General features: G+C 43.9%; 2 protein-coding genes and 1 pseudogene across 2 annotated transcripts; 2 read left to right on the top strand and 1 right to left on the bottom strand.

Annotated features, from left to right (window-relative positions):
- The first annotated feature begins 6 nt into the window (after positions 1-6).
- Positions 7-5,072, top strand: LOC123090852 (coatomer subunit alpha-3). Its single transcript, XM_044512206.1, has 3 exons — positions 7-299; positions 858-1,352; positions 1,877-5,072. Exons 1-3 carry the CDS (start codon positions 92-94, stop codon positions 4,825-4,827), a joined length of 3,654 nt encoding a protein of 1,217 aa, XP_044368141.1. The 5' UTR covers positions 7-91; the 3' UTR covers positions 4,828-5,072.
- A 601-nt stretch (positions 5,073-5,673) lies between these two features.
- Positions 5,674-5,848, top strand: LOC123095229 (uncharacterized; annotated as a pseudogene).
- Positions 5,849-9,019: 3,171 nt separating this feature from the next.
- Positions 9,020-11,008, bottom strand: LOC123094342 (neurogenic locus protein delta). The gene is made up of 6 exons (XM_044516369.1): positions 10,793-11,008; positions 10,484-10,684; positions 10,129-10,200; positions 9,872-10,000; positions 9,709-9,759; positions 9,020-9,517 (listed from the first exon to the last, which is right to left on the bottom strand). The coding sequence occupies exons 1-6, from the start codon at positions 10,866-10,868 to the stop codon at positions 9,438-9,440; spliced, it is 609 nt and encodes a 202-aa protein (XP_044372304.1). The 5' UTR covers positions 10,869-11,008; the 3' UTR covers positions 9,020-9,437.
- Between the last annotated feature and the right edge of the window lie 4,401 nt (positions 11,009-15,409).

Raw genomic sequence — 15,409 nt, 5'->3', positions numbered from 1 at the left:
CCCACCCCTCCCCCGCTCCTCTCCGCGGCCAGGGCCAGGGGCCGCCGCCGCCGTCGCCGGGGACGACGCGCCGCCGGCGGGGGAACGGAAGATGCTGACCAAGTTCGAGACCAAGAGCAACCGGGTCAAGGGCCTGAGCTTCCACCCGCGGCGGCCATGGATCCTCGCCAGCCTCCACAGCGGGGTGATCCAGATGTGGGACTACCGCATGGGCACCCTCCTCGACCGCTTCGACGAGCACGACGGCCCCGTCCGCGGCGTCCACTTCCACGCCACCCAGCCCCTCTTCGTCTCCGGAGGTACTGCCCTTGCCCCGCCCTGCTAGATCCCGCTCGGCTCGATCGGCTCATACGTGATTTGCCATTTGCGGATTGATACAGAGCTGCGCGCTGCGGCCCCGAGCCTTACCTTGGATTGGAGGCTCTGCGCGCGAGTTTCGAGGCCGTTAGATGTCTGTGTGATCCGTCGGCGCTGCTATTAGATCGCGCTTGATGTGTGCCGGTGGTTGTTAACGAATCCTAAGTTGGTAGGATGGGCTTGTCGGATCTAGTGCTCACTTTATGATCTTTGCTGTTTCTAGAATTGTTTACTTGGCGCCTCAGGTGCCATTTGGTTGTTATTAGTGACTGGTGTCACCAAAGATTTTCAGCCAGTTGAAAATGAATGTAGAGTAGGTGGTAAAATAATCCAATGCATGCTCACTAGAATTCACAAAACCATGATCGGATTGTGTGGCTGGTGACACTGGGGTGCACTCTGCTTAGTCTGGTTCATGTTTTAGTTACTAGCTTAGCAGTGAGTCATAGGTTGGAACATGAAAAGGTTGAACTAAGTTTTTTGGTTGTGATGCAATGCAGGTGATGATTATAAGATCAAGGTGTGGAATTACAAGACACACCGCTGCTTGTTTACGCTTACTGGGCATCTCGACTACATTCGTACTGTTCAATTCCACCATGAGTACCCATGGATCGTGAGTGCCAGTGATGACCAGACAATCCGGATCTGGAACTGGCAGTCACGTACTTGTGTGGCTGTGCTCACGGGGCATAATCACTATGTCATGTGCGCGTCCTTCCACCCCAAGGAGGACCTGGTTGTGTCAGCATCGCTAGATCAGACTGTCCGTGTTTGGGATATTGGTGCCCTGAGGAAGAAGACGGTGTCACCTGCAGATGACATCCTGCGTCTCACTCAGATGAACACTGATCTGTTTGGGGGCGTCGATGCGGTTGTGAAATATGTCTTGGAAGGCCATGACCGTGGTGTCAACTGGGCATCATTTCACCCTACACTGCCACTCATTGTTTCTGGGGCTGATGACCGGCAAGTGAAGCTGTGGAGAATGAATGGTAACAATGCAATCACTTCTTTAACTATTTATGTCTGGTTTGTTTTATTTTGTTGTATCTAAACAATAATTACATATTTATGTATGCATCATTTCATTCTTTTGTATGGCAGTTTGAAACAATGCTTGTGAATTAGTCATTTTATTTTGAATCCTTTTGATTCTGTTTAAGTGATATTACTTGTACAGAACCTATTACTGTTTACTCCTCAGTCTATGTTAAGTAATATCAAGTAAATTATCAGTGGTCATCAAAACTAGCTGAACTTAAGAAACATGTTTCGTAATTATCAAATTACTTCTTTGTTAATTCTGAGTGATTACATGCATATAACCATTTAATATCCAGTAAAACACTCTGCATATTGGTAGGACTGAACAAATTATAAACAAATTGTGAAATTACTCTTGTTTGTTCAACATGAGAAATGTCAATTGAAGGTCTAGTCTAGAACTAATTATTTTTTTGTTGAGTATTTGTTGGATTGAACAAACAATAAAATAATATTTGATATTTTTTGACAGATACCAAGGCTTGGGAAGTTGATACTTTGAGGGGGCACATGAATAATGTGTCGTGTGTGATGTTCCATGCGAAGCAAGACATCATTGTGTCCAACTCAGAGGACAAAAGCATTCGCATTTGGGATGCCACAAAGCGAACTGGTATTCAGACATTTAGGCGGGAACATGACCGTTTCTGGATCCTTGCTGCCCACCCTGAAATGAATCTTCTTGCTGCTGGTCATGACAGTGGCATGATTGTGTTTAAATTAGAGAGGGAACGCCCAGCTTTCAGCGTGAGTGCTGATACTGTGTTCTATGTGAAGGACAGATTCCTCCGGTTCTTTGAGTACTCCACCCAGAAGGAAGTTCAGGTGGCTCCAATAAGAAGACCAGGATCTGTCAGCTTGAACCAGTCACCCAGGACACTATCTTATAGTCCAACTGAAAATGCTGTGTTGATCTGCTCTGATGTGGACGGGGGCTCATATGATCTGTACATTGTTCCTAAAGATTCTGCTGGCAGGGCTGATTATTTGCAAGAGGCAAAGAAGGGAGCTGGTGGCTCGGCTGTTTTTGTGGCACGGAATAGGTTTGCTGTCCTTGAGAAGAGTAGCAATCAAGTTTTGGTGAAGAATCTTAAGAACGAAATTGTGAAGAAGAGTCCTCTTCCTATTGCGACTGATGCAATTTATTATGCTGGGACTGGTAATTTGTTGTGCAAAGCTGAAGATCGTGTGACCATCTTTGATCTACAACAAAGGCTAGTTCTTGGTGAACTCCAGTCAGCTGGTGTTAAATATGTAGTTTGGTCCAGTGACATGGAGTATGTTGCACTGCTGAGCAAGCATGCAGTAGTTATAGCTAGCAAGAAGCTTGTCCATCACTCTACACTGCATGAAACTATTCGTGTGAAAAGTGGTGCCTGGGATGAGAACGGTGTTTTTATTTACTCTACTTTGAACCATATCAAATACTGTCTTCCCAATGGAGATAGTGGGATCATAAAGACCCTTGATGTCCCTGTTTACATAACAAGGGTTATTGGGAACAACATTTTCTGTCTTGATCGTGATGGAAAGAACAAGCTGATAACAGTTGATGCTTCTGAATACATTTTCAAGCTCGCCCTTCTCCGGAAACGTTATGACCATGTTATGAGTATGATTAAGAGCTCACAGCTGTGTGGGCAGGCAGTGATTTCATATTTGCAACAGAAAGGGTTTCCAGAAGTTGCTCTCCACTTTGTGAAAGATGAAAAGACAAGATTCAATCTAGCTCTTGAAAGTGGTAACATCCAAATCGCAGTGGCTTCTGCAAAAGAGATTGATGACAAGGATCACTGGTACAGATTGGGAATTGAGGCCCTGAGGCAGGGGAATGTTGGTATTGTGGAATACGCATACCAGCGGACAAAGAATTTTGAGAGGCTGACATTTCTGTATCTTATTACTGGTTACATGGACAAGGTTGGCTTCATGTGCAAAATTGCCGGACAGAATAACAATTTGATGGGTCAGTTCCACAATGCATTGTATCTTGGCGATGCTAGGAAGCGAGCTGAGATCCTGGAGAATGCTGGACAGCTTCCTCTTGCCTACGTCACTGCTGCCACTCATGGTCTCACTGAAATTGCTGAAAGGCTTGCTGCTGAGTTGGGTGAGAATGTTCCTTCTCTACCTGAAGGAAAAACTCGCTCACTCTTGATTCCGCCCGCACCCCTCATATCCAGCGTTGATTGGCCATTGCTCCGGGTGATGCGTGGCATATTTGAGGGTGGACTGGATGCTACTGGGAGAGCAGAAGTTGAGGAAGATGATGAAGCTGCTGGTGCTGACTGGGGTGATGAGGACTTGGATATTGTGGATGCAAGTGATGCAGTGGCAAATGGAGGTGATGGTTTTGATCCCGAGGAAGGTGAAGCGAACGAGGAGGATGGTGAGGAAGGTGGTTGGGATCTTGAAGATCTGGAATTGCCTGAAGCTGAGACCCCAAAAGCTGCTGGAAATGCTCGCTCCACTGTGTTTGTTGCTCCTACACCAGGAATGCCTGTCAGCCAAATTTGGACTCAGAAATCTTCTCTTGCTGGGGAGCATGCAGCAGCAGGCAACTTCGACACTGCAATGAGGTTGCTCAGCCGCCAGTTGGGCATCAAGAACTTTGCTCCCCTGAAACCCATGTTTCTCGATCTTCATATGGGCAGTCATTCATATCTTCGCGCACTTGCAACTGCTCCCGTTATATCAATTGCTGTTGAGAAAGGTTGGAGTGAGTCCTCAAGTCCTAACGTGAGGGGCCCTCCTTCACTAGTTTTCACCTTCTCACAAATGGAAGACAGACTCAAGGCAGCCTACAAAGCCACAACCGAGGGAAAGTTCCCAGAAGCGCTGAGACAGTTCCTCAGCATCTTGCATACCATTCCCTTGATCGTGGTGGACTCGCGGAGAGAAGTTGATGAAGTGAAGGAGTTGATCGAGATAGTGAGGGAATATGTTCTTGGTCTAAGAATGGAACTCAAGAGGAAGGAATTGAAGGACAACGTCAACCGGCAACAGGAACTGGCGGCCTACTTCACCAACTGCAAGCTCCAGAGGGTTCACATGCGCCTTGTGCTCTCGAACGCCATGGCTCTATGCTACAAGCAGAAGAACTTTGCGACCGCAGAGCACTTTGCGAGGCTGCTCCTTGAGAACAGCCCTAATGAGGTCCAAGCGAAGAAGGCTCGGCAGGTGCAGCAGCAGTGCAACGGCAAGAAGGACAGCCATGAGCTCAACTATGACTACAGAAATCCGTTCGTCGTCTGTGGCTCGACGTATGTTCCCATCTACCGCGGCCAAAAGGACATCTCGTGCCCATACTGCGGATCCCGGTTTGTTCCTGCCATTGAAGGGCAGCTTTGTACCATATGCGAGCTGGCTGTGGTCGGCGCGGACGCCTCGGGCCTCCTGTGCTCCCCTACACAGACGAGATGAGCGGAAGAGGCTAGTCGTTAGAGCTCCCCTATATTCTTTCTAGTCTCGTAAAGTCTATCTTATACTTTACCAGGAGGTTTACTGATTGTGTAAGGAATAAGTATAATAGTACATGGTTTTTGTCGGAGTTTTTCTCATACTTTTTCTATCACTTTCCATACCCCGGTTTTTGTTTGCCTTGAGGATGCTGTTATATGCTTGAGACTTACAATGATCAACTCATGCGAACTATGCCTACCCGTTGATGTATCATAGTTTCGCTCTGACTATGGCAAATCAAACGTTTTTTTGGCAATTTATATTTGTTGACCATGGCAAGTGTAGCTGGTAAGCATGACAAATCTGCTTTTTGCAAGAAAATTGCCTTGCCAGCTAAACTTTCAGCCTCGTGTCAACTAAACTTGACATCGAAAACGTTTGAATTGCCATGATTAAACCCCGAACGTTCCGGATTTATCATTTTTGGAAAGTTTAGGATATGTTTTCTTATCAATGAAAAATCATGGTGTTACCATTTTCCTGAGCAAAAAGTGATAGTGTCAACTGTCAAGTCTGTTAACTTACGCCGCAAAAAAAAAAATCTGTTAACTCACTGGCTTCAGTTTTTTTTTTTGAGACAACAGTTTTTTATTTTCTTTGAGAACATCATTCGCTTAGCTCTTGTTTACCGCAGGCCGATTAGCGTAAGATAGAGAGAAATGGGCTTTGTGTATACTAGCGGCCCATGAGAAGAGCGAAACGTGCACAGCTGGTTTTTGCACGTTCTTTTGTCCCACATCGGTGGGCGAGGAGGCAGGAGAGGTGGAGATGGGTATAAGATGGCGTGACAGGGGAACTGTTAATCCCATCTTTGCGCTTGGGGCAATGACGCAGCTAGTGAGGTTATAACGAGGTGCGTCAATTGCTGGTTGAAAACTATTTTCAAACCCCCTCTTTGGCCCTTCGGGGCCACTGAGAATTTTTGGAAGGAATTTTTGGAAGGGCTCCCTTTCCTTTGGGTGAGGGTAAAGCCCTACAATTCGTAAAATATAAGCATTTACATTTTTTGCTAAATTATATGTTTGTACTCTTGATATGAACTTTATCTTAATTACCATCAGAGTTATGAAATTGAGGAAATTTTTATTGGAAGCTGAGATTGAGGAATTTTTTATGTAAGTTGAGTGAAGACCACCATCCTATTAGCCTCCACTCGGCCGTTCCCTCTCCCCACATTCCTCGCAGTGCCCATGTCTGTCGCATAAAAGATGTTGGCTATTGGAAAGGCAATTTTCTAGGAATGCTCGGATTAACTGATTACATGCATTGGCAATGGCAGAACTGCCCCAAAGATTTGCATGGAATATACCAAGGTCGCACCAAAGAGGCCGCCATCATATTGACATCACATGACTATTTGGCATGATTTCTTTGGAATGCCCGATTCTCACAACGACATGAGATACTATATTGCCGATGACATCTATCATTAGTGGGCGGCTTTTGTGAAGACCATACAACCACAAGGCGGCAAACAAAGACACTTTGCAACAATGCAGGAAGCAACTAGGAAGGATGTGGAGAGGGCATTCGAAGTGCTTCAAACTCGTTGGGGAATTGTTCGTGGAGCTACAATGATGTGGGAATCCGAAAATTTGTGATAGCCGATGGCATGTGTGTTATTCTGGACAATATGATTGTCAAGGATGGGGATGATGGGGTAGCACAAACCAATGATTATGAAGTGTCTGGAGAACAAGTCCAAATCCTGAAAGATCAAGATACAAATTAGCTTATGAACTTTCTGCGGATGCATCAGAATCTTCGAGATCATCAGGTGCACATGCAGCTACTCAGTGACGTTGGGGAGCATATGTGGGCCCACAATAAAGACCATAGAGCTACTGTTGAGTTGTGCACTTAATATCAATTATTGTTTAAGAACTATGTATTTTCGCTACCAACTCTTGTAATGTACTTGCGACATTGGCGTGTATGATGGATGTGTTTTGATTTGCATGTATTTGACAATTTGAGAGTCCGGATTGGAGGTGTGTGGCTGCCGGCTAAATTTATACTTTTAGTTATAGATGAATTAGATATATTAATGTTAGATGAATTAGATGTATTAAATTTAGGTATATGAGATTTGATGATCTAATTAACACTTTACTATAGAACTAGTTTACTTTTAGTAAGTGCTTAGTTGAATTAATAGAACTACTTGAATTAATAGAACTAGTTAAATTAATAGAACTAGCTAGTAAGTGTTTATCAATTAATGTTTTAACTATGAAAATAGGAAATGTCTGACGACGAAAAGGATTTCGGTATGTGCGAATACTATGAAGACGAGCGTGGCCTGTGCGATAGAAATTTCCTAGTTGATGGGAGGCTTCAGCATCAACCTGGATGAGACATTCGAAGTGGATACAGTAAGTCACAACGACAAGTCTTTTTTCATAATTAAGCATGATTTATGCTTCATTTGTTTCGACTTATAATTTTAAAATTTTACCATTCTACTAGTGTATCCCCTGCCATGCAAGAATTTTGGTCTTGGATAAGATTGGTTTCAGTCCTATGAAAACTATGGAGGTAAAGAGAGTTTACTTGAAGACCGGGCATGATTATACTTTCTACGCAAAATTATACAATGCAGACACCTACACCTATTTTGAATGCAAAACCTGGCAAGTACTATGCAAGGATTATACATTTGAGCCTGATATGGTTATCACCTTTGATATTCGTCCGAAAGATGATATTGAAGGTAATATCGACATCTGGGTCGATGTGCAGACGCCTCCAGTTCTACCATTATGTGAGTTTCTCAACCATATTTATGTTTTCGATATTGTTTATTCAAAAATAGTTACCAACTAATTTCTATTGACAACTTATTTCCATTCAAGCAAACATGTCCAGCGCTTGGTAAACAGGACCGTCCATTGTCCCAGGGCTGAACTAAACTGCGAGGAGATAAGTCATTATGTTTCATGGCTTGAGGATCTTGATGCTGTCAAGAGAAATTATTTTCCTGGACTTGAAAATCTTATTACTCAAAACGTGTGATCAATAGTGTTCGTATTGAACTACGGTCATATCTATTTAGGAAAGATGGCAAGATTTATACTATTTGTCCTCAATGCATCTTTTGCATACATTATTTTTAAGCTCAACTTCATTGCTAAGTATGTTACTATACGATGTTCTTCAACAGGGACTCCCGATGATAGTTGTGCCTCAGTGGACCGAGACTAAAGGTCGCATGCCAATGGTTAGCTTACGTCCAAGACATCCTACATCGCACATGAGTGCATTCAGGATTTCTGAAACCGAGGAATGCTTAATAGTGAAAGACTGGAGCAAAATTGTGAAGGATCGCAGAGAACTACTAGGGGGCAGCAATAATCAGACGAAGCGCAACCCATGATTAGGAGACAGGTTAATCTGCATGCTCCAATATGATAAATCAGGAGAACTACACATGTTCTATGCTATTTTACCTGAGAGAGAGAGCAGGAGGAGTGATTAGCTAGTTCCTACTCTTAGTACTTGTCCTCTCATGTCCGTGTTCTTCGCCTGAACTTAATCTTTGCTTTTGTGGTCTTATGAACGCTTATAATGTTGTGACCATGTTGAACTCGATGATATCTTTGCTTCTGGTACAAGTGAATGTTTTTCCTTTAAGCTAGCGTTGGTGGTGATTAGATAGCGGTAATGACTATGATGATTAAATAGTGGTAATGACTATGATGATTATTAGCTAATGTTGTTGGTGATGATATGATGCAAGAGTTTTTATATTAATATGATGATGAGTTATTATATCATTTATGAAAGAACCACAGATTAGTTTAAGTGGATGGATCCTAAGTGATCAAGTATTATGGATAATCCATATTACTTGATCACTTAGGATCCATCCAGTTAAAACTAATCCGTGGTTCTTTCACCTAGTGATTTAATAACTCATTATAATGTAAAAACAATCTCTAAATTAAATGGAAAACACAAAATTAAAAGAAAAAAAATAAATAATAAAACCAAAACCCCAAACCTTTTAGTACCGGTTGGTGTTACAAACCGGCACTAAAGGTCTCCACATCCCCGGCGCTGGCTCGTATGAACCGGTACTAAAGGGCCTTTCGAACCGGTGATAATGCCCGGTTCTGCATTGGTGTACGTGTATGTATGTATGTATGGATTGGCTACACATAAGTCATCTATAAAAAATATATTTTGGGTAAGTCAGTTGTGTAGGCCATTGGATTGAGATCCAACGGCCGTCCTTCTTTTTTCTTCCTTCAACTTTCTTCCTCCTTGAAACATTACTCCTCCCACAAAATTACATATAGCTATTGTGATGTATATTTGATGTTTCTCACTAGAAATAAAATTGTGCCAGGTTATGCACACCCCATTATTTGCTAAAATTAATTTGGCAAAACCGGGTTATGCAAACCCCATAATTTGCTTTGCTCTCGTCTATCTTGTCTTGTGAACTGGCATACGAAGTACACACCATACATAGCGTACGTACGTTGCAGTGCAGCCCCCTCGGTACTAGCTAGCCGTGCACGTCCGTATCACTCACAGGCCACACACAGTGTACTACTGTCACTTGATCACACAGTCACAGCGTGAAGCGCCGCAAGCGAGGCCAGCAGCAGCGACAGCCGCAGCCGGTTCTTCAAAGAAACAGAGCCTGCAAAATACACAGCGCCATTAGTTAGCATGCAGTCCATATGTCCTCTCTTCGTTCGTGCTGGCTGGACGGAGATGGAAGGCGCGTGGATCGATGCATGCAAGGCTGTACGTGTGACGATCTCGACGGAGGGCGGAATGGAATGAGTTGGATGGATGGAGCAGTTGGTCCAGATGATTGGTGATCATTACCAGGTGGCGCCGTTGAAGAGGAAACTGGGCAGCCCTTGTCGTCGATGGCACCTACACACGCTCGAGCAGCAGGTCTCAAAACAAACAACAAGAAATAAAAGGTACTCAGAATGTTGAGACAATTTCTTTTCTCAGACGGCCGCGCCGGCCGGGATGGACTTACAGTTCTTGATGCAAGGCATGTAAGGTTTGCTTTTCACATTGGTTGCGCCGGGGTTGCACTGGCACCGGAACCGGAGGTCCTCTTCCCTCACGCACGTGCCTTCCGAGCCACAATCGTTGTATGAGCAGGCTGACACGTACAAGAAGGCGAAAGGAAAAAAATCAGTCAATTGCCAGATAAACTAGCTAGTCGATCTCGATTGGTACTGTGATTATATATCAAGGTTTGAATCAGGCAGTTTGGAAGAGTTTACGCACGGTCAAGTAGGGTTGTGTTGGCGGCATTTGGCAGCTTGGGCTTGTAGCAGGTGAATTCCGGTGTCGATACACCTGAATGAAGGACAACCTTTAGGTTTACTTATATAATATACAAGACCCTTAATAATTATATAATGGGAATAGTCACACCTTTCCCTCCTCGGTTCTCAAATATAAGTCTTTTTAGATATTCTGACAAGTAGCTACATACGAAGCAAAATGAGTGAATTTACACTCTAAAATATGTCTACATCATCCGCATGTTGTAGTTCATTTGAAATGTCTAAAAAAACTTATATTTAGGATTGGAGGGAGTATGATGCATGGTGTGATCATATCGAGCGCTTTTGCTTACATGTGGGGATGGTGCATGACAGAAATAGGTGTGGCGGCAATGGCAATGCCGATGACAACGGCAAGGTGACGTTGGGCCAAGACCACCCGGGGTTGCACTCGCACTCGTAGGGAGAGATGTTGGTAAACGGGATGATCACCTGCAGCTCCTTGCAGGTGCCCATGGCGCAGATATCCCCGAAGCACGGTGAGCCGGTCCCACCTGCGACAAAGGAGCAGACACAAACATCATCTTATAGCATCATCATGCACCACACCGCATCTCTTGCACCTGCAACTGAGGAAGAAGCCATCGGATGGGAGAACTGACCGGCGATGACGGCCACCCGAACGCAGGCCAGCAGCGCTGCGAGTAGTGCGGACATTGCCAAGCTGCCGGCGGCCATCTTCTTCTCTCTCGCGCTAGGGTCTTCTGGGAAAAGATGCAATGTTATACTAGTATGTAGGAGGCATTTGGGGATGGCTGGCGGCCGGCGTCGGGGCGGGCAAAGATGGGGGGCAGTGATGCGCCATTACGTATGTTTTGTTTCTTACTTCGGTACGTAGGTTTCATCCAGTGTTTTAAAATAGGCTATGCTATAAATAGCGTTCGACCTTCAAATCAGTTATAATGGAGCTATATTAGGCTATTTGTACATGAGATCATTTAGAGCACCCTGCTGGCAAGGCTATATAACGGGGCTATGATCGGCTATTTAAAACTATGGTTTCATCACATGTGTGTGGCAAGCTTCACGTGTTTCTTTTCTTGGACACGACATAAATGGTCCAATCTTTCTTTTCTCTCTAGAAGTACGAGTTCACGTATGTACGTGAGTTTGTGAAATGACATAACAAGTTATTTACATGCTTGCGCTACCACTCGCCCGATTTGGTTTCGACAATGTTTGGATTTGAAATATGTGAAAGACTAAAGAAAAAAAACACTTCCGTGATGATACATGTTTGTCACAGTAGGTCGCGTTTTCTGTCATGCATGTACATCCATGACGATTTTATGACAGAATCAAGATAGTCATACCTGTGCTGTCGTAGAAGTGTTCCATGACATTACCAAAATTATCCATGGCGATAAATCGCGCGTCACAGAAGTGCTTTCGTCAAGGGTGACCAACACATGGCATCCACCGTAACGGAACACCGTTAAGCTATCGGGTCGGGTTTTGGATCCGATAATCCGTTAACAGCCCTGACCAATAGGGATTTTCCACGTGTAAAATCATCATTGGCTGGAGGAAATACGCGTCGGCTCATCGTTGTGACAGATGTCATCCACTCATTGGACAAAAGGCACCTATAATATGTCGACATGTGGCAGGGCCCAACAGAGGCCCATTCCTGTGAAAAGGCTGGCCCGTTTGACTTGGTCAAAAGGTGGCGGGCCGACCTATGTAAAGCCTGTTAACGGCCTTTTCGCATATAGCCCATTTACAGCCCGCTAACCCAAGATCCGTTACGCCCTATCCGAATTAGGCCCAGTAGCGTCATCTGGGCCATCCAATATGATTCCAGCCCGTTTTCACTTCTGGCCCATGTATGGCCCATGACGTCTTTCGGCCCATATGAGGCCCTATGTAACTCTTGGCCTATTAACGGCCCGTGGTGAAACTGGCCCGTAATGAATAGTGTATCACTTTACACCCATTAACAGCCCATGGTGAAACTGGCCCATAATGAACAGTGTATCACTTTATACCCATTAACGGCCCGTTATTCCGTTGGGCCGTTTCCAGCCCATGTTATCTTTCGGTCTTCTCAGAGCCCATTTATTCTTGGGCTCATTTCCAGCATTCGTTTACTTATGGCCCGTTACTGTCATTTTTTGCTTGTGGGCCAAATTCAACCCGTGGTTACAGTCGACCCATTTGTGGTCCGTTAATACGTTGGGCCATTTTCATAGCATCATCAAATACGACCTATTAATGATGGCCCATTATGGTCGGCCCATGAACGGACGATTCCAACTCTAGCCTGTTTACGACCATAATGCGGCCTGTTATTGGCCCATGTTTGGCCAGTCGATCATACGGCCCGTATAAGGCCCATTGATGATACGGCCCGTAGGAGGCCCATTGTTTCTACGGCTCGTAGAAGGCCCATTGTTTCTACGGCCTGTAGAAGGCCCACTGTTTCCACGGCCCGTATAAGGCCCACTGTTTCTACGACCCGTAGGAGGCCCAGTGTCACTACAGTAAATATTAGCCTATGGTTATTGTGGCCTAGTTTTAAAAAATAGGTTATTGCAGCCACTAGCAAACCGCGGAAAAAGAACTGCAGTGACTACAAGCAAATAAATAAACAAGACAACAAGGAAATAAATAAGCAAGCAACTTATGCTAGGCTAACACATATTACATCCACTGGGCATCAAAGTTCGCCACCAGTGCAAATACAGGGAACAAAGCAGCATATAAACGCCGCAGCAAAACAAGTCCAGAACTGAAACCACTTCAGAAGAGTTCAAGAAACAATATCCTGGGTACCCATAATGCTGGCAAGATGCTTAGCAAGCTTATTAACTTTCTCTTGTTTGGCACTTAAATCCTCCAGCGCTTGCTGTTGCACAAGAAAGTACGCATCTGAATTCTGTGGGGACTTCCTAAGTCCTTCGGCTTCTTGCCGTAGCACAGCTGACTGATGCCTTTCAGCTTGTAGCTGAGACTGAAGAAGCCGAAGTGATTCAGGCAGCGAGTTCGAAGAGCTTGTGCCAGTGGTACTGGCCAGTAACTCGAACACTACATGAATGCAGGACTGTGGGGTTTTCTCACTGTCTACAAGATCGTTTCTATCACCTTTCTTGGAGACCAACATGGTTGTCTCACTATCTTGAACCTTATCTGCATTACTTTCTCTACCATTGCATAGTGGGGTGCTCTTCTCCAATATTCCGTTTGCATACTACAAGACAAACAAGCAGACACATCACAGGTTTAGCTTGTAGTATACGAAACTCATTTTGGTAAACCGGTTCAGTAGTAAGGTGGACAGGATAACATCATGAAACAAACATATATCTATGTACTATGGTCACTGTATTGTCCATATCATTCTAGTTTATGTTCCCTAATCAAGATAGAGACACAGTTCAACTCATATATTTTTAAGACACAACAGCATAGACAAAATATAAGTGTGAGAAACTACACAGCATTGGCAGCACTTGTAATGTGCATCACATGAGAACATAACTGTTTATACAACTTAAAATGAAACCAACATAGAGCAAGAAGTTAGAACAACAATCCAGTTAAAGAAATTGGTTTAAAACATACCTGTAGCGCCATTGGAGTTTCAATTGGATCCTTCAAATTCGAAAGTAGTTGGTATGAGTAAATACAGTGATGCAACAGCAAAGGAGTATGGACCATAGCTACGGAATCTGACCTGAGAACAGTTGCTCTTCTACTTTCAGTGTGGAGTTTGGGTTAGCTATGGTGGTCTTCGTGCTTTGGGCACTGCAGTAGCTTTACAAACTGCTCGTGTGGGGGTACTCTGTGGTGGACATGGTGCTTTGTCAACTAGAAGTGGGTTACTATCCGCTGGGGTTGCGGTTAGATGGGTTGTAGCTGGTTCTCTGCCCAATGGTGTAAGTGTGCAATCCGGAAGAGTCGGTTCTGTGTGGTGGGGCTAGTTTGTGGGCCAGTACAACCATGGTTCTATCTGCATCGACGGGTAGCACTGTCTTTTGTGAAGAACAGGTTTTTGCTCCCTTAGATACTGCCATCACCCCCTCCAATTCAAATGGCTGATAAACAAGAAAATAAATTGAACGTACCGACATTGTATGATAGACAGATGTGGTAATTCACATATATGTTGTCTGACCAAACATGACAGCATGACACAATTTCACATATATGATGCCTAACTAAACATGATAGCATGACACAGTTTCAGATATATGATGGATAACTTAACAGGATATAATGGCATAATTCAACATATGATGAGTACCTAAATAGGATGACATGACAAAACTATATGATGTCTTTCTAAAATAGGTTGGGATGAAATAATTCACATACATGTTGTCTAAGTGTACAGGATGGCATGATATAATTGACATAATTGATTCATATACTAAGCAGCTGGCACTCGCATGTGTGATCTCTAAACTAAGTAGATAGAATTCAATATTGTGCATATGATGTCTAAACTAAGTAATGCAAGACACCATATGCATCATATGAGAAATATAAACATTGCAACTTAGAGCATACACCTCAGGTGGGATATATGACTGGTCATCTGTCTCTGAATCCTCCTCCGAGGAGCTCCCTGTAACCATCGAGATATATGCTTCAACAGGTACCATTGCCTGCTCTGAAGACCTTGTTTTCACTCCAGATTTTTCCATAACCGGCTCAAATGGCTGGTACACATGAAGAGTAGTTCAATATACACAGATTGTCGACAAATGGAATACGTAATGAAAAAAAGATGGCATGAGATAATTCACATATATGATGCCTGGCTCCATGGCGGTGCATAATTCACATATATTATAACTGGCTGAAAAACATGGCATTGCATAATTCACATATCTGATATAGAAAGCAAATAGGAGGCATTCACACAAAGCATGTCTAATCTAAGCAGATGGCATGGCAATGCAAGACACCATATGCATGATATGAGCAATATAACCCAGCCAAGTTAGAGCATGCACCTCGGGGGGGGGGGATACGACTGGTTATCTGTCTCTGAATCCTCCTTTGAGGAGCTATCTATAACCAGGAAGAAATCTGCATCGAGTGACTGCTTAGAAGACCTTGTTTTCACTCCAGATTTTCCCATGACCGACTCAAATGGCTGATGCACAGGAAGAGTAGATGAATGTATAAACATTGTTGACAAATGGAATACATTATGGAAAAAATATGGCACGATACAATTCACATATACGATGACTCGCTAAACAGGATGG

Source organism: Triticum aestivum, chromosome 4B, assembly GCF_018294505.1.
Source record: "Triticum aestivum cultivar Chinese Spring chromosome 4B, IWGSC CS RefSeq v2.1, whole genome shotgun sequence".
Lineage (NCBI taxonomy): Eukaryota > Viridiplantae > Streptophyta > Magnoliopsida > Poales > Poaceae > Triticum > Triticum aestivum.
The sequence above is the reverse complement of the archived record's forward strand: the minus strand, read 5'-3'. Positions and strand labels throughout refer to the sequence as shown.

What these genes read in the sequence shown, in the direction of transcription:
- LOC123090852 (XM_044512206.1), top strand. Translation starts at nt 92, where the DNA reads ATGCTGACCAAGTTCGAGACCAAGAGCAACCGGGTCAAGGGCCTGAGC. An exon ending in GCCCCTCTTCGTCTCCGGAG is followed by an intron (nt 300 to 857) that starts GTACTGCCCTTG and finishes GATGCAATGCAG; the next exon opens with GTGATGATTATAAGATCAAG. An exon ending in GAAGCTGTGGAGAATGAATG is followed by an intron (nt 1,353 to 1,876) that starts GTAACAATGCAA and finishes ATTTTTTGACAG; the next exon opens with ATACCAAGGCTTGGGAAGTT.
- LOC123094342 (XM_044516369.1), bottom strand. Translation starts at nt 10,868, where the DNA reads ATGGCCGCCGGCAGCTTGGCAATGTCCGCACTACTCGCAGCGCTGCTG. An exon ending in GTCATGCACCATCCCCACAT is followed by an intron (nt 10,201 to 10,483) that starts GTAAGCAAAAGC and finishes TCCTTCATTCAG; the next exon opens with GTGTATCGACACCGGAATTC. An exon ending in CAACACAACCCTACTTGACC is followed by an intron (nt 10,001 to 10,128) that starts GTGCGTAAACTC and finishes TGTACGTGTCAG; the next exon opens with CCTGCTCATACAACGATTGT.